The sequence below is a fragment of the Microcaecilia unicolor genome, chromosome 9, assembly GCF_901765095.1.
Source record: "Microcaecilia unicolor chromosome 9, aMicUni1.1, whole genome shotgun sequence".
NCBI lineage: Eukaryota > Metazoa > Chordata > Amphibia > Gymnophiona > Siphonopidae > Microcaecilia > Microcaecilia unicolor.
In genome coordinates this window covers 37,324,409-37,343,441 of record NC_044039.1, presented here as the reverse complement: position 1 = coordinate 37,343,441, position 19,033 = coordinate 37,324,409, and the positions used below count along the sequence as shown (strand labels likewise).

The 19,033-nt window shown below is 39.8% G+C and overlaps 1 protein-coding gene across 1 annotated transcript in view; it reads left to right on the top strand.

Annotated features, from left to right (window-relative positions):
- The window catches only part of LRP6 (LDL receptor related protein 6), a 280,419-nt gene that overhangs the window by 231,082 nt on the left and 30,304 nt on the right, over positions 1 to 19,033 (top strand). Inside the window, exons 13-16 of the mRNA XM_030214121.1 lie at positions 10,740 to 10,939; positions 11,535 to 11,758; positions 12,188 to 12,378; positions 18,070 to 18,279. Coding sequence (XP_030069981.1) covers positions 10,740 to 10,939; positions 11,535 to 11,758; positions 12,188 to 12,378; positions 18,070 to 18,279 — 825 coding nt within the window. The remainder of the gene's footprint in view (positions 1 to 10,739; positions 10,940 to 11,534; positions 11,759 to 12,187; positions 12,379 to 18,069; positions 18,280 to 19,033) is intronic.

Sequence of the window (19,033 nt, the reverse complement as noted above, 5' to 3'; positions counted from 1 at the left end):
TACTACGAAAGCTAGCTCCTCCTACATCCAAATGGCATGTTTTTGTTCTTTTTGCACTTTTTTTAAATGGTCAAAAAAGATAGACATGCTAAGCACAACAACATCTAAGAAATGGTCATTTTCAAAGAAAAAAAGATGGCCTTTTTTCATGTTTGAAAATGGTCATTTTCACTGCTTGATTTTTTTTGACGTTTTCAGCAAAACGTCCAAAGTCTGATTTAGACATCATATCTTATTTATTGGGATTTATTTAACCACCTTTATGAAGAGATTCACTCAAGGCGGTGTACAGCAGGTACAGTTTAACATAAAACTTACAATTTCGTTAACAGCATAACAATAGTAAAATAACCAAGAATAAACTAAATACAATAACGCCTATGTTTACTAAGCGGCGCTATGGGCGTGTTAGCATTTTTAACGTTTGTAAATGCTTTATGCGCGTTAAACGCTAATGCGCCCATAAAAACGTATGGGCGCATTAGCATTTAACGCACCTTAAATTTACAGGCTCGTTAAAAACGCTAATGCACCTTAGTAAACATACCCCTAAATGAGGTAAACTTGAAAACAGTAAATTGAAACCTAATAATAGAACTACCATTAAATAGTATTAAAAATATACACGTTTAACAGCACTGGAATTCAAATACCAGAGATATAATACAATGTTGGCATTTAGCATATTGAAAATGCCCCTCCTTGTATCTTACTTCCTTACTCTAAATTCACAGTTTGAGATAAATATATCAATGAAAAAAATATTTTTGATATATTGACACAATTTCTTTTTAAGTTAGGATTAGGTGAGGATGAAGTAAAAGCTTGTTATGCCACTATTTTAAATGAGCTCAACTCATTTAAATATTTCAGAATTTTGAAGTTGGAAAAAGCAGTGCATACATTCTTTATAATAGGTTGAAAACAAAAATTAAAATATAATGAACATAGAGTAAGGAAATTGTGCCAAGTGAACTTATGCAAGTATAATTAATTTTTTTTTTCAAAAGGAGAGAATAGTTGATGATTTTATTTTGCAATCTTTTTTTGTTTGTTTGTTTATTATTCACAAATAATTGATTGGGTGCAGAAAGCATTCGCAATTTTTGAAGAGAAACAGGAGAACAAAAAACGTTCCATAGAAAAACAGACAGACACAACCAGGGGAGATAATGATGTCACTGGAGCCACACTCTGGTTATAAATGCTATTGTTGACCCAACACAGCCATGTTTCGGCAAGTACCTGTCGAGGGTCCTTGTTTTTCAATGCAAGTAAACGTAATGTATTCACACACGTTAGCCTCTCATATCAGTCAATCCAACAAAATACTGCTACATCATTCAAAATGGCATTGAGACAGAAATTCTTCACAAACTTGCTCCTTCTTGGTCTGCTAGCCACCCACTAAAATTTAGTGCTGGAGTACTGCTTCAGATAAGTTGCTACTATTTTAATGCAAACACACATTTAAGATTTTTGACTTGTGTGCTGAATTATTTTTTAGTTTGTTAGTCACTTGACACATTAGTTTTGAATATCAATGTTTGTATGGGACACTAGTTATATTTACTAGTCACACTCAAGAGAGCATATTATAATGTAAACATATAACAGGTCTGGCCATTAGAAGCAGTGCAAAGAAAAGCTATGAAAATGGTATGGGATTTACGTTGCAAACCGTACGAGGAGACACTTGCCGACCTGAACATGTATACTTTGGAGGAAAGGAGAAACGGTATTATTTTAGCATGGTGATACGCTGTTCTGCTCCACTCATTGCTTAGCATTGAATCCAAAAAGTTCCACTTTCATTAGACCACACACCCCTTCCTCCCACAGGAATTCAGTGTTCCCTTACGGGTTTTTTTGAAGATGCTACGCAGCGCCATCATAAGTCTTCAACAGTGACTTCCCTTTTTCCCATACATGCCATGGTTGTGGAATAATCTTGAAATAGTTGAACGGTCAACCTTTTCCCTAGTTTTAGCCAGACCCTTTATAGGCTTTTTAAAATTTAATATTTCTTAAGTTTTCAAGAAATATACATAAGTAAATCAAAACATGCCTAAAAGATTCAACACAGCAAAAGAACTGAATAAGCAGGCAACTAAAAACAAACTCAAGGAAAATACAACCCTGGCACCATAACTAAAATAAGTAATGTTGGGAAGGCAAGCTATGAAGAAATACATCAAAGCAAAACCCTGCTGCTGGATCAATAACTCCAAATGATTAGGCTTATTGAATATATGCTCATTACCCCAAAACTTAATCAGGCTTCTCCTTGGGTACTTCAATAAGAAAGTTATTTCTACAGCCAGTGCCCGCAGGCAAAGGAGTTTCCTTCTCACTTCCTGTATCATTGGTGAAATACATAAACTCTGTGTGAATGAAAAGCCTCTAATTGTTCTGTGAAAAAAAATGTAAAGTTAAATTCCTATCCAGCACCTACCAAAAGTGGCAACCAGTATCCCAGTTTGTTGTTTCTTGATTGGAAGTTTCTAACAGTTCAGTTATTTGTTCCATCCAGAGCAAAGAGAGAGGTCTTTATAGAACCATGAATATAATAAACCCTTTCTATCCAATGTGGGGATTCGGGGTTCTAATAAAAAAAAAAAATCTTTAACATTTCAGTTGCTGATACCATAGAGTAATAGAGGAAATTCAGGAAAGTTAAATTATATGACTTGTTACATATTGTCCAATTTTTCAAGCATAGTAGAAAGCATCTTATTCCCTTTTGCTAATGTATTAGTGGAGGTTTTCAACTTCTATTTGTCCAATTTCCTTCCATGTTGACCCAAGTCCCTCTACAGCTCTGCAAGTTTCTACAGAAAACCTGCAGAGTTGGGACAAACATCCCGATGTACCCTATACTCCATTCTGGCCACAATATACCAAATCTCCAGATTGGTTATTTGTCTCAATCAATCCAGAGCACTCTGGGAAAAGGTCACTGGTTTCAAAACTGGAAGAGTCATTGGTGACCTTTCATGTAAAGACAATGGCAGGATACCAACCAAATCGCCACGCACTAAATCAAGGGACCCTGGAATGGATGAGCTGGCCATAGAGATTCTGGAACCAGAGTAGCTGCTTACCCAGATACACCTGAGTGAAGCAAAACCTCATTAAGAGGGTGCTCATTTTTTACTGCAGTAAGGGTGGTTAACAAGGCCTCTTCTAAACCCAGATTGTTGGTTACAGTCCTAGGGCCCAAAGACCCTTAAAACCAGTGCGGAGTGCTTTGTGCCTTGTGGGGTGGTAACTAAAGACGATTCCAGTTCTTTATTTTTCCCTTTTCTTTTCCCCGTACTTCAGTGACACAAAAACAAAAAGTGCTTTGAGCCACAAAAACAGATGAGGCGGGGCTGGTGGTTGGGAGGCGGGGATAGTGCTGGGCAGACTTACACGGTCTGTGCCAGAGCCGGTGGTGGGAGGCGGAGATAGTGCTGGGCAGACTTGTATGGTCTGTGCCCTGAAAATGACAGTTACAAATCAAGGTAAGATATACACAAAAAGTAGCACATATGAGTTTGTCTTGTTGGGCAGACTGGATGGACCGTGCATGTCTTTTTCTGCCGTCATCATCTACTATGAAACTCCTCAGTGGCTTCCTTGATGGACTGCCAAGGGGGCTTGGTGTGCCACTTTGGATATGTGCCCACAGACCCACATCCATGGGCATATTCTGCAATAGGCTGCTATAGAGGTCAGGTTTGACATTACGTCCAGGTGGCGGGGTCAGAGGTTATAGGCAGGCATAAAGGGAAAGAGGATGGGATTTGATATACTGCCTTTCTATGGTTAGAGTCAGAGTGGTTTACATATTGTACCTGGGGCATTAGAGGGTTAAGTGACTTGCTCAGAGTCACAAGGAGCTGTAGTGGAAATCAAACTCAGCTCACCTGGTTCTCAGGCCACTACATTACCATTAGGCTGCTACTGCACACCACATTAACTGTTCCACCCATCAGCCTTCAATCTCTAATGCGACAGCTGTATGGCTTGCTTCTCTATATAGCTATTTTCAGGTAATCTTAAGCCTCACAGTTTCCTTAACCCACAGCTACTGGCTTTGAAGGGACATTCTGAGGCAGTGTCTTGTTACTGCCCAACGGTTTCCATTGTACAATGAACAACATAAGAATAACCATACTGGGTGAGACCAATGGTCCTTCCAGCCCAGTATCCTGTTTCCAACAGTGGCCAATCCAGGTCACAAGTACCTAGCAGAATCCCAAATAGTAGCAGGATTCTATGATACTGATCCCAGGACAAGCAGTGGCTTCTTCCAGGTCTGTACCAATAGCAAACTATGGACTTTTCCTCCAAGAACTTTTCCATACTTTTTTTAAACCCAGATACACTAACCGCTGTAACCACATCCTCTGGCAACAAGTTCCAGAGCCTTAACTATTCATTGAGTGAAAAAATATTTCCTTCTGTTTGTTTTTAAAGTATTACCATGTAACTTATTTATTTATTTATTTACTAGGAAAAAATGCTCGTTTCTGAGCGGAATGAAACGGGCGCTAGCAAGGGGCCCCCTCCCTCCGTCCCTCCGAGGTACTTGCCTTGTTCGCTGTGGCGTTTCCGTTTCAGCCCTCGAGTGTCATAGCTCTGCCCTCGACGTCATGACGTTTTGACGCGAGGGCGGTGCAGACACTCCAGGGCACACCGGATATCTTGGGCGCCTCAACTTCCGTGGAGGCTTCAGAACGTTGGGGTTGCCTTTTATATAGAGAGATATCATTTATACCCCACAATTTCCCACCACTGGCAGGCTCAATGTGGCTTACAACATTTAGTTAATAAACAGGAAAGTACAATAAATGGAAAGTGATACGAGTTGCAGAAAGGTACAGTTTTAAGAGAAAGTAGTTAAGTCCAAAAGATCTTTAGAGGAGTTGGAGTCCAGGAATCACAGAGGCAGGACAGGATCTTTAGGGTAAGCTTGCCTAAATAAGTAGGTCTTGAGACTTCCGGAAAGTCAGATGATCTTGAACTGCTTTTATAGATTTAGGTAATGTATTCCACTTCATTGAGTGTCCCCTAGTCTTTGTACTTTTTGAAAGAGTAAAAGAAATCAATTCACTTTTACCCTGTTCTGTACCGTTCAGGATTTTCTAGACCTCTATCTTATCCCCCCTCAGCCATCTCTTTTCCAAACTGAAGAACCCTGATCTCTTTAGCCTTTCCTCGTATGAGAGGAGTCTTATCCCCGTTATCATTTATTTGCCCTTCTTTGAACTTTTTCTAATTCCGGTATATCATTTTGAAATATGGTGGATTGCATGTAATACGCAAGGTGAAGTTGCACTATGCAGCAATACAAAGGCAGTTTAATATTCTTTATCTTATTTACCGTCCCTTTCCTAATGATTCCTTACATACTGTTTCCTTTTTTGGCCACCGCCACACACTGGGCAGAAGATTTCACACCTTAAAAGAAATGAAGCAAATTGGTGAGGCATCACTCCCTTAGCTGAATGCATGCTGACTCCATATCATTAAAACACGTTTGTCTGTGTGTTCAGTAATTTTATTCTTTATAATAGTTTTCACTATTTTACCCAACACTGAAGTAAGGCTTACTGGTCTGCAATTTCCCAGATCACCCCTGGAAACCTTTTTTGTAAAATCGGCATTACATTGGCCACCCTCCAATCTTCAGGTACTATGGATGATTTAAATGACAGTTGAAGATCATTAACAACAGATCAGCAATTTCATGTTTAAGGTCTTTCAGTTAGAAGAGACCTTGTTTTTTTTTTTTGTTTTTGTTTGCTTTTGGGGGGGTTTTGGATGCGCCTACCTACCCTACTCCTTGGTTTGTCCAAGTTCTTTCAGTACCTTGGGTGCCAGCCACCAGGGCCAGATGATTTACTACTCTTTGTCAATTTGGCTCAGTACATCTTCCAGGTTCACAGAGATTTCTTTCAGTTCTTCTGCATTGTCACCCTTGAAAACCATTTCTGGTACAGGTAGATCTCCTACATCTTTCCGTAAAGATCGAAGCAAAGAATTTGTTCAGTCTCTCCGCTATGGCCTTGTCCTCCCTGAGTCCCCTTTTGCTCCTTGATGATCTAATGGTCCCCCAAATTACCCTCACAGGATTTCTGCTTCTGATATACCTGAAGAAGTTGTTACTGTGTAATTTTGCTTCTGTGGCAAGTTTCTCTTCATATTCTCTTTTAGCCTTCTTTATCAATTCTTTACACCTAACTTGTCAGTGCTTATAATGCCTCTTATTTTCTTCATCTGGATCTTTTTTCCATTTCTTGAAAAGTGTTCTTTTGGCTCTAATAGCCTCATTCACTTAATCTTTTAGCCATTCTGGCTGTCGTTTACTCTTCTTTCCACATTTATTAACACATGGAATACATCTGATCTCGGCTTCCAAGATGGTATTTTTAAACAATGACCATATCTTATTTAAAGTCCTAATCTTTGCAGCTGATCCTTTTAGCTTTGTTTAACCATTTTTCTCATTTTATCATAGTTGCCCTTTTGAAAATTAAATGCTGCTACAGTAAGTTTCCCTAGTGACTTCACGCCACATATTAGCTCAAATTTGATCATATTATGATCACTGTTTCCCAGCGGACCCAACACTTTTACCTCTTGTGCTATACCCTGCATTCCACTATGGACTAGATCTAAAATGGCTACCCCTCTTGTTGGTTCCTGGACCAGTTGCTCTAAGAAGCAGTCTTTTATTACATCTAAGAATTTTACCTCCCTAGCTCTCCCTGATGTGACATTTATCCAGTCAATATTGGGGTAATTGAAATCACATAAATAAGCTGTATCAGAAGGATTACAAATATTCTAAAAATAGAGAAAAAAGACCTGAGTGAACAGAAGACACACCAATTCATAAGGCAAGCCTTCAATGTATAGGTGGCTCACTATAATCATCGGTCATAAAAAAACTCCACTAATATATAGATAACACAGTCCTTATATAGGGAGTGGAGGAGTGCCTAGTGGTTAGGGTGTTGGACTCTGGTCCTGGGGAACTGAGTTCAATTCCCACTTCAGGCACAGGCAGCTCCTTGTGACTCTGGGCAAGTCACTTAACCCTCCATTGCCCCATGTAAGCCGCATTGAGCCTCCATGAGTGGGAAAGCGCGGGGTACAAATGTAACAAACAACAATAACACTTACCGATACAGAATATAATTTGAAAATTATGCTCATTAGCATGACTATCAGTTGCCAACATTCATACTATCAGTTGCAAGCATGTATATTATTCCACAGTACTTATCTTGATAAAATCCAAAAGTATGTCACTTCAATCCCCACAAGGGTTCCCTGTTTCACTAATCCAAGCTGGTTCAGGGGAAAAAATCATTTAACAATCCAAGACAGCTGCAACTTTACAAACATGTATTCAGTCTTCTGGTACTGGGCACTCACAAAATGGTAGCAGTAATTACAAAGATGCCCAGATTTAAAATCTGCTACCTATCTCCCCTCTCCCGCCTTTCTTCCAGAGTATACATATTGAGATCTTTTAAGTCTGTCCCCATATGCATTATGATGAAGACCACTGACCATTGTAGTAGTCTGCCTCTGGACCAACTCCATCCTGTTTATATCTTTTTGAAGGTGTGGTCTCCAGAATTGTACACAGTATGCTAAATGAGGTCTCACTAGAGTCTTTTACAGGGGTATCATCACCACCAATTTCCTTTTTTTTTTTTTTTTAATTTATAAGATTTTAATATAATTACATAAGCAAATACAAATAAAGTTACAAACTACTCATGACATATCTAAAGAAATTCAATCAAAAACAAGTCCACATTATGAGGGGGCATCCTACCAATTATAGAGAATACATATTGACAAAGAAAAATAAATTTCAAAATTAACAAGTGCACGCACAAGTAATAATAATGTAGAACTTTCTACTATCCTCACCAGCCCACATAAGCTACTTTCTTAGTAAAATTTCCCAACTAGAAAAGATTCTAGTTGTAAGGAATCTAAAAAAAATATACTGATTTTCCTTATACTCCAACATTTACAAGAGAATTTAAGAAAGAAGGTGTAGCTCCAATCGCTAACGCTTTAGTTTTAAGTTGCAGAAAAGCTTTCCTTCTTAATTTGTGGCACAAGAAACATCTGGAAATAACATTACAGTTTGTCCACAGAACAACAATATTTTTCTTAGGAAAATAAGCCTTCATAATCATAAATTTCTGTTCTTCATTTTTCAAGGAGACTAATAGACTATCAGATGAATTCAAAACATCCATCCGTCCCTCCTCCCTGATCTCCTTACTTTTAGGTAAATAATAGGCTTTATCCACATTAGAAAGATCAAAATCCACTAACAAATATTTTTCAAATTATATCTTTAGAAGTTCTTTAGGAGATGAGAAGTGGGTCACTGGAAAATTTTAAAGTCTCAGATTCCATGCCCTAGTTGAATTTTCCAAAATTTCCATTTGCATGTGGAGCAGCAGGTGGTCCTTAGTTACTGCAGCAGCGGCAGATTCGACTTCCTTAAGCTGTAAATCGCATTTAGAAAATTGCTTTTCCATAGCACAAAGCCAGCTATCTTGCTTAGTCAACTTTTGAGAAGCTTCTACAGATAACTTAGAGAATTCACCAAATTTATCTTGTAAATGCTTCTCTATTCTAAGTATTGCAAGTCCAATATCCTTTAAAGTAAAATCTTGGTCTGTTTTCTCATCAGACATTACGAGACAAAAATGAAACCCCAGAAATGTGAACAGGGACAGAAACAGGCAAAATACTATTAGACCCCACATCCATTTCCAGAATTAGACCCTCCTGGGAGAGTTTCAAATCTCCTGCCAGAGATTGAGTCCCAGTCGTTCCAGCTGGCTGAGATGGAGTTGACCACCCGACAAAAGTGAAACCGGAGAGGTAGAGAACGCTCTCACTGTTACAGATGTGGGGACTGCTTCCTTGGCCTGTAGATGTAAGTCCATCAGGCCTCTAATCTTAGATGACCTCAGGTTCCCTCCTTTTTGGTTCCCCATCAGGTCTGAAGCAAAAAGAACAGGATTCCAAGCTCCTGGATACTCGCAGGCTCCAAAGGGGTGGGACCTGCTCCTTCCTCATGCACCCACGGTCACGCGGCCATGTTCCGTGGTAACTCTGAATCTTTATAATTCACATAGGACCTCCATTGATGTCAGCAACTGGGCTGCCACCGAGGCAATGCCTGCACTCGCCTCCATAGTTTCTACAAATGGAAAGATGTTTCCCATTACCTCCTATTTCCTTAGCACCCTTCTAGCTTTTGCTGTTGCCTTTTCTCCCTGTTTTGCCATTTAAGATCATTGCATATGATCATACCCAAGTCCTGTTCCTCTTTCGTGCACAAAGTTCTTCACCCCTTAAACTGTAAATCTAAGCTGCCAAATTCCAGATCATTCCTCTAGCTTTGCTAAGTCCTTCCTCATGTTATCCACACAATCAGGAGTGTCTACCCTGTTGCAGATTTTGGTATCATTCACAAAGAGGCAAATTTTACCAGACAGCCTTTCAGCTATATATATATATATATATATTTTGTTACATTTGTACCCCGCGCTTTCCCACTCACGGCAGGCTCAATGCGGCTTACATGGGGCAATGGAGGGTTAAGTGACTTGCCCAGAGTCACAAGGAGCTGCCTGTGCCTGAAGTGGGAATTGAACTCAGTTCCTCAGTTCCCCAGGACCAAAGTCCACCACCCTAACCACTAGGCCACTTCTCCTTACAAAACTGTTAAAACTGGCCCAAGAATTGAGGCTTGCAGCACACCACTGGTAACGTTCTTTTCCTCAGAATGAGCTCCGTTTACCACTACCTTCTATCGCTTTCCACTCAGCCAATTCCTAACCCCACAGTCAGTCACTTAGTGCCTATGCCAAGGTCACTCATTTGATTTATTAGTCATCTATGCAAAACCATGTAAGTGACTTTGCTGAAATCTAAATACAAGTCTTCTAGCGCTCTCCCTCAATCCAGTCAAATTAATCAGATTTGTCTGACAAGACCTGCCTCTAGTGAAACCATGTTGCTTCAAGACCTGTAATCCATTGAATTCCAAAAACTTTACTATTCTCTGTTTTAAAAGCATTTCCATTCATTTACGTACTTCAGAAGTTAGACTTACCAGCCTGAAGTTCCAGACTTCTTCCTTACTTCTGCTTTTGTGGAGAAGGACCACATCTACTCTTCTCCTGTCCTCCATGACCACTCCCGACTCTAGAGAAGCATTGAAAAGGTCAGCCAGCGAAGCCTCTAGAACTTCCCTAAGTTCCTTCAGTACCTTTGGATGTATGCCATCCGGCCCCATTGATTTGTCCACCTTTAGTTTAGCCAGCTCCTCACGAACACAATCCTCTGAAAATTGTTCAGAGACTACCACCCCTCCTGTACCAGCAATCACTGTACTTTTGGCATGCTTATACAACCTTACACTTGATTTTTTGTCTTTTAAACACCCTTCCGTAGGATATGTGTTTACTTTTCGGGGGGGGGGGGGGGGGGGGGGGGGTTCTGAATGCTCTTCATGAACAGTTACAACTAGCTCAGTGATCATGTAACATGTTCTGTGCTTTTTGTCATTTCAGGGTATGCATTCTGATATCCCACTTCCCATCACTTAAACCTTAAAAGAATCCTTATAGTCTGATTGTGCATTTTTCCTATTTCTCTACATCCACTATTAATTGTCTGTTTTCTCCCCCTTCTTGTAGCACCAACTACATTCCTACTTTTCAGTCAAAAAAATGCTATTAATCGGATGGTGATTGATGAGCAGCAAAGTCCAGATATCATCCTCCCTATCCATAGCCTCCGCAACGTCCGAGCAATTGACTATGACCCAGTAGATAAGCAGCTGTACTGGATTGATTCACGGCAGAATATCCGAAGAGCCCAGGAGGATGGCAGCCAGGTATGTAAAAGCTTTGATATATATGCCTGACTACCTTGAGAAATGAGAGTGGCAAGATAGATTGAAGCTTGGTTCTAAATAGTTTGAAATTCCTTCTTTTTAGCTTTCCAGCTTTGGGTAAACACCTTTTAGAAGAAGCACTGAGATGAGATCTTAGCCAATTTTTAAAACTGAAATTCCCTTAATTTCTTTCAGAAATGTATGCTGATCCCAGTACTGTGGCCAGACTGTCTCATCTCCTGTCCATCACTGTGTAGTTTGTTGGCTCATAATGTTAACCTTGATCTTTTCTAGAGGTGATTGCACACTGCTTATCTAATATTGCCATGAATCATTCAGATGAGAGGCCGTGCTGAATGACTTATCTTGAACTGTGTTCACTATTGCCATTGCCCAGAGAGCAATTGTTCCCTTGTTGCTAAAACCGTGGCTCCTCCTCCTTAAGAGTTCAAGCAGGAAATGACAGCTAGGTCTCTTGTTTGGTGGTGAAGTTGAATAACTGTATTTGCCTCCTCTCTCTCTCTCTCTCTCTCACCAGTTATGTAGCATTTCCATTTAAATTAGTGTAAGTAATTCTCTTATTTTTCAATTTCAGAGCCTAACTGTGTTGTCTAGTGCAGTCCACAATCAGATCCCCAATCAGAATTTAGATATGCAGCCCTATGACCTTAGCATCGATATCTACAGCCGCTACATTTACTGGACCTGTGAGGTCACCAATGTCATTAATGTAACTCGCCTGGATGGAAGACCAGTTGGAGTCGTGTTAAAGGGAGAGCAAGACAGACCCAGGGCCATTGTGGTCAACCCAGAGAGAGGGTATGTGATGACTGTTGTTACATCCCCATAGGAAATGGAGAAAAAAGGTTGAAGGGCACTTTTAGAGAGGCAGCTGAACTATAGCTCAACAATCCTAAGACAGTGAGAAGTGAGGAGGAATAAGCTTTTGTGTTTTTTCCTAGAATTGTTTTGCTATATGCTAAAGAATGGACAGAGCTATTTTAAACACATGATCCAGAACGTTCTCCTTTTTTGCATCTGCCTTATCCAGCTGCCATTTATATATAGCTAAAGGTGGACCATTTCAAATCTTTCTGTGTGTACTTACTTCGACACACACGTTTTTGGAAGTCTAGGCTTACTCTCATCAGTACTTATCATTACTGTCTCATCTCTACATTGAGAATGCACATGCTAAATGCATTTGGAATTTGAGTAGTGACAATATTTTAACTCTCCATGTTTCAGGTACATGTATTTTACTAATGTGCTGGAAAGGTCAGCCAAAATTGAAAGAGCTGCATTGGATGGCACTGAACGGGAGGTGCTGTTTTTCACTGGCTTGAGTAAACCTATAGCCTTGGCACTGGACAACAAGTTGGGCAAACTGTTCTGGGCGGACTCAGACCTTCGACGCATTGAAAGCAGTGATCTGTCAGGTATGATTTGAATTAATTAGGTTCCCATTGTCTCTGAAAACGGTTTGAATCCCATTAGTAGTACTAGTTCAGTTTCTTATCTGTCCAAAATTGGCGGGAGAGGGGTGATAGTCATCAAGAATTGTTTATTAGACATTTTCCCTTGGATTTTAAAGCATGGCTCTGTATTGGTAGGGTTAATATCTGTGCATAGCATTCAGCTTTTATTTACCTTGGGGTTTTGAGTAAGGTGTGCAATGAAATATGATGAAGAGGCTCATTTGAAACAGAAAATGGTCCAAAAAAAGGCACAAAGCAACAGATGGACGTTTTTTTTCGCAACTCATTTCTAAGACGTTTTTCCAGTCTGCATAAATCTCAAGGGGGCATATTGGAGGCATGTTTTAGGCGGAACTAGGGCGGGCTTACGATTTGGATGTTTTTCTGTGATAATGGAACATTATAAAAATGTCCAGGGCAAAAAAGGATATTTTTAGCTAGACCTGTTTCTGTAATGGCTAACTGCCAAAAATATGCCCAAACTGACCAGATGTTATTATGGCCAGTCCTATTAGAGCAGCAAGTAGGTCCCTGGTTTAGCCTAGTGGTCGGTGCAGTGGACTGGAGAAGAAGACTCAGGCCCATACTAGGAAGTCTGTGTGGTCAGTCTAGTAAGACTGTTGCCCCCCAGACATCCCAATGGCTGGTTTTAGTGTGTGTTTCTCTTTGACGTTTTTTTGTTTGAAAATGGTCCTCAAAGATGCACTGAGCGCAAAAACATTTAAAATAGGGCAATTTTCGAACTAAAAAAATAAGATGTTTTTCTGGTTCAAAAATGACCATGTTTAGCACTGGATATTTGGACATCATATTGAAAATGCCCCTCTCTAAATATGTTTTATTAAAATTTCTACTCCACGACTCAAGAAAGGTCACCCAGGGCAGCTTATTAAAAAAACTCATGAAATAATACATCAAAATACATAATTAACACTATCACAACCAAACAAAATTAAACCACTTTAAACCAGCAAGACAAGTTAAAGTACCCCATCAAACAAAATATAACAGCAGTTCTACAGAGATCCACAATAAATATATCCCAATAAATAAATAAATCCAATCAACTCCCTCTCCTACCCCCCCCCCCAAAAAAAAAAAGTGCTGGGGCTTTACAAAGACCAAATAACTTGTTTCCTTTCCTACATACACTGGCAAAGAATTCCAGAGGGACAGAGCCATCACTCTAAAGGCTTTTCATCTATTTATTTGCTTTCTCATCTCCTAGAAAGACAGAACATGCAATAGCCATTTGACTTGATCTGAAGACGCTGCCAGATATCAATCACTTTAACTATCCTCCACCCCCCCCACCCCAACACCCTCCAATGGGAACTCCTGCTCCCTCCCCCCTTACCGTAAAGTAAGGGTTAGCGTTTTAAATTTCACTTGAGTCTGAATTGGTAACCGGTGCAACATTGAAGATACTACTTCATGTGCTCATATCGAACAATCTTGACTACTGTAATTCTCTCCACTATACACTACTGGTAGGCTCCAGTTTGTTCAAAACATGGTGGTGAAACTGATTTACAACGCTAAACAACGAGCCCATGTTGCACCTCTTCAGTGTGCAACACTGGCTCCTAGTTAACTTCCCACATCTCTATATATAAAAGGCACCACCAACGTTCTAAATGAAGCCTCCAGCCGGAAGTGTGAAGGGGGAGAGATATCCGGTTTCCCCATGAGTGTCTGCCCCGCCCTCGCTCTCTCTGTAACACAAACAGTGAAGGAAAACACAGCAAAGCACTCTCTGAGTCCTTCTCTCTGTAACAGTGAAGGACTCAGAGGGGGGAGGGGAGAGAGGGCAGAAGCCCTCACTATCTCTGTAACACAAACACAGCACAGCAGGAAACTTAACACTGAAGGACTCGACTCCGAGGGGGGAGGGGACAGAGAGGACAGACAGCACAGGGGAAGGGAGAGAGGGCAGAGGGCAGGGACACACACACTCCCACATGCACACAGAAGAAAACTTTGCTAGCCCGTTTCAATTTGCATCAGAAACGGGGCTTTTTTTACTAGTCCCTTATAAAGCCCTGCTTTTGGCCTATAAAGCTTGCCGTACTTGTCTGCTGTCTTATCTTTCTTCACTGTTCCCTATGTACTGTGTTGTGCCCTACGCTTTTCCAGTACCAGCCTAATGATTGTCTCATCACGTACCACATTACATTTAGCCACTTCTCTTCTATGGCTTTCTGCTGCTCTGCTCCTTGTTTGTTTGTTTATTATTTATTTTAAAAACTTGTATGCCACCTACAACTAGGTGGTTTCCACAGCAATAAAAAATAGCATTACTCAGCATAAAATGGCATCTCATGTGCAATTACCAAAACGCAATAACAAATAATTGAGTTTTCCAAATTTTTTTGAACTACTGAAGGTTAGAACATTGATGAAGCTGGCCAGGTAACCCGTTCCACAGGGAAATTCCAGCTGAAACAAACGCTAAAGCTCTTGTATCAGCATGACATTGGAATTGGCTTCCCCCTGCTCTTTGTCTTGAGTCTTCTTTGAAGAACTTTAAGGTGGCATTTAAAGCATGGTTTTTCACCAGGACCTTCTCTTGATTGTGTTGATCTGCTCTATTTACTGTACTTTGCTCTCTTTCTTCTTAGGTCAGTTTTCCTCCTCTTGACCTGGTGTGTCCTATCATTTTGCCTGTCTGCTAGATAGTCTCTGTCTTATTCACCCCCCTCCCTTTTGTGTCCTGTGCTTCAGTTCCCCTGTTTTGTGACCTATCCATGTTGAATTTGTTGCATTAGCATTGCTGGGTTTAACAACTTTGAAGCTTGTGCCATAGGCAGTATACCAAATACCATAATTAAATTTGGATGATAATTTAACCATTTTAATTTTTCAAAAATTAATTGGGGTAGAGGACACAATGAAGGTTCACCTAGGGCATCAGATACCCTTGGGCTAGTTTTGTAATACTTTCCCTTTTGAAGATTAACACTGTTTGCGGACAAACGTACCTGCGGACTTTGCATCATTACACCTAGTTTTGAAAATTGTCCTCTGCAAACCTAAGAGGATTACAGTGCTGTGACATTTTGTCAGAAATCTGTTCTAGCAGTGTCCCAGTGAATCTAAAGATGGATGTAGCAGTGAACAGTTAAGGACTGACCTCACAAGATGAGCTTGTTAAACCAGTGTCCATGCATCAGCTTAACAACTGGAGATTAGCACACTGCTGCCAAATAGGATATCGGTGCTAGAGCATGGGATGTTGCTGAATTAGTGCTCAGTCCTTAGGGAAGGCAGAACCAAGCACTTTTTCCAGTCTTGACCTTTTTGGCTTGTCCCCTCAATAGATGAATATCTCTGTTGAAGCTACAGTCAGATATCGGTGTTTGAACTGTTTCTGAGAAGCAGAAGTAAGAGTGCACCACCACTGTCCAAATATGACAGTTTGTTAATGAGAGCTTGCTGTATGGGAGTTGAGGGAGAGGTTTTACATATATTTTAAATTTGTAATAGAAAATATCATAATATATACATATACTCTTTGAATTAAAAAGAAAATAACCCTTGCTGTCGTAAGAAATGGATTTGGGAATAGAACAGAGATGGAAACAAGAGAGGAAGGAATGGAATGTTTCCAAAGCAATGCTAATATTGTGAGGGAAAAGAATGCATTGGAGGAAAACTAATATTTAATAAACCATATGGTGGGAGCTCATGATTTCTAGAGTTCATTTCTCAGGAGGTGTGTGCAACTGATACATCAGTTTTTACAGCCCTTCTTCAAATAAATATGTCCTTTATACATTATCAAAGTCTACTAAAATGAATTTTGGTCAGTCAGTGAAAAGTTACCACTTATAACCAAATAAGGAGTAAATGTTATGATAGCTGGAGTGTTTTGTGAACATACTCATTGTGGTTGTCTTTAGCCAGATGGCATTTGGAGCTTTAGGTTAGTTCTTTTTATAAGGCTCCTGATTCTTGTAATTTTTATTTTTCTGCCTTTCATCATCCTTTCAGCAGTTAACCTTTCCTAGTATTGTCATAATATGAATCCATGTAATGTGCAGTCAAACTACTGAGCCTGACAACATATACACTTCAAAGAATTATGAGCATGTTCATAATTATCATTTTCTTAATCAAAATATTGTGTTCATGTACCAAAATGCAGTTGTGTCAAAACACCTAGCCACCCACCTGGGGTTACCCCCGCAGCCACAGAGGGTTATCCCCAGCACAGCTCAGGTCCACCTGCACCTGTCACTTGTGCTCTACACTAGCACCCTCCTCCCACCGACTGGATCCCAATCACCTCTGGGTGAGTCTCCCACTCTCAAATTATCCCCAGTGATTTCTAGGTTACTGGAGGCCACACTCCCAGTGGTTCCACAGTTCCCAGAAAGCACTCACAGACCCAGGATTCTTTATTAGTCTAGACAGCAGAGGCAATAAACTGAATAGTGTTTAATGTCTTAAAAATATTGAACAATGACCATAAAAAGAACAAATGCAAACAATAACAGGTAACTAAAATATGGATCAATTATAATACTAACTAAATATTTGCTTACTTTAAGTACCTGGGAAGATCAGGAAATATGCTGTTCACAGATTATCAAATATTAACTGATCACAGAGCCTTAACAAAGATATCCCTCTCTCTTCTTCCTGGCTAAGACTGAGGCAAAAGCCAGTAAAAGTTAAATGAAAATGAGCTCCTGGGCTAATCGGAGACCAGAACAAGAAGTTTTTAAAAATAGCTGGTTACATCACTGCAGGCTTTTCCTTTATCTGTGTTAACTAAAGAAGGAAATGTCAGTTCTTTGTAACAGCTTTAAAAACATAACATGCACCACCTGCTGGCCAAACTAGAGAAATACACTTCAAGAATTAAGGTAGTTCTACAGGCTTATAACACAGTTCTGTCACAGCAGTATTTCAGAAAATTTCTGCTAGGGATATAACTCAGTAATAGTGCAATATTGGTCTTAAAAATAGTGTGCTAAGAAGAAATCACTGACCAAAGTTTACCCGGGGTTACTGATGAGACCCCAGTCAGCAGTGTACAGAGCTTTGTTCCTTCTCATGTTTGGCTTCCAATAATCACATTGCTTAGCTGATAGTTGTCTATCTTCATATGCAGCAATTTGCACTAATTCTTGTCTTTTTTTTTCTACAAAGGATTTGAAAGCAAATAGCAGTAGTATCTTATTACCACCAAAAATTTAGAAAAGTATCTAGAAATGTTATTTTAGCTCCATATGTATTATCTGTGTTAGCAAGATAAATCCTTGGTGGAGGATTGGATCTGCGGTATACAAGAATCTAAGCATTGAGCCCAGTATCCTGTTTCCAACAGTGGCCAATCCAGGTCACAAGTGCCTGACAAGATTCCAAAAAAGACATAGATTTTATGCTGTTTGTCCTAGAAATAAGCACTGAATTTTTCTAAGTCCATCTTAATGATGGCTAATGGACTTTTAGGAAATTATCCAAACCTTTTCAAAACCCTGCTAAGCTAACTGCTTTTACCACATTCTCTGGCAACAAATTCCAGAGTTTAACTACACATTGCATGAAAAAATATTTTCTCTGGTTTTAAATTTAATATTTAGTAGCTTCATTGTGTTAACAGAGGTAGCAGGGCAGCTCTGAAAATTTTGCTTTACCTTGCAGGTGCCAATCGTGTAGTTTTAGAAGATTCCAATGTCCTACAGCCTGTTGGACTGACTGTTTTTGGCAATCACCTGTACTGGATTGACAAGCAGCAGCAGATGATTGAAAGAATTGACAAGACTGGTCGTGAAGGTCGCACTAAGATCCAGGCGCGCATCCCTTTGCTTACTGATATTCATGCAGTCAAGGAACTGGATATTCAGGAGTATAGTAAGTTGTGACTTGATGGTTATTGATTCCCCACCCCCACCCCTTCATCAAGGGATATGTTACTATGAGATATAAGAGCCTTTGGCAAAATGGTCAGTTGTATTCCTTTCCATAGCAGGAATCTGGGAATACTGTATATGCTATCACATTGGGGAAAAAAGAGGCTTTTTTTTTCTTCTCCATGTAATGTACCTTTCAGATTTTAATCACATTGATAACAGTACAAAGCAGAGTTCCATTTCTCTTCTGAGAAGTGAAGATACTTTACTAATTTCAGGGACCTGCTGTGCAGAGCACCTGTGAAATTCCGTTGACTCACCCTATGTGTCAAATTCATGCTCACTTCTGTCTAATCTGTTATGCCGTTGGTATCCATTTCTAGCCCTTAAAGGTTTTCAGCATATCCCTAATGAATGTTCATGAGAGGTTTGCATAACTACTACTTCTGGGAACAGGTGTACATCTTAATGTGTACATATGTAAATCCTTATTTTACCCATACTCTGCATAAACTATGTCCTAGAGCATATCTGGTTGCTGATTGTGCAGAAATACCTGCCTTCTTGTTATTGTGTGTACTATCTGGAGTAATTTTATTAAAGCCTTTATACATGCATAAAACAAGGCTTTACATGTGGAAAAAAAAGTTTGGTAACCAAGGTTTCAGGTTTATTAAAAACTTGCTATCCCGCACATAAATAAAATATATATCTATGCAGCTTACAGACTAATTATAGGAGAGATAGAGGAGGGA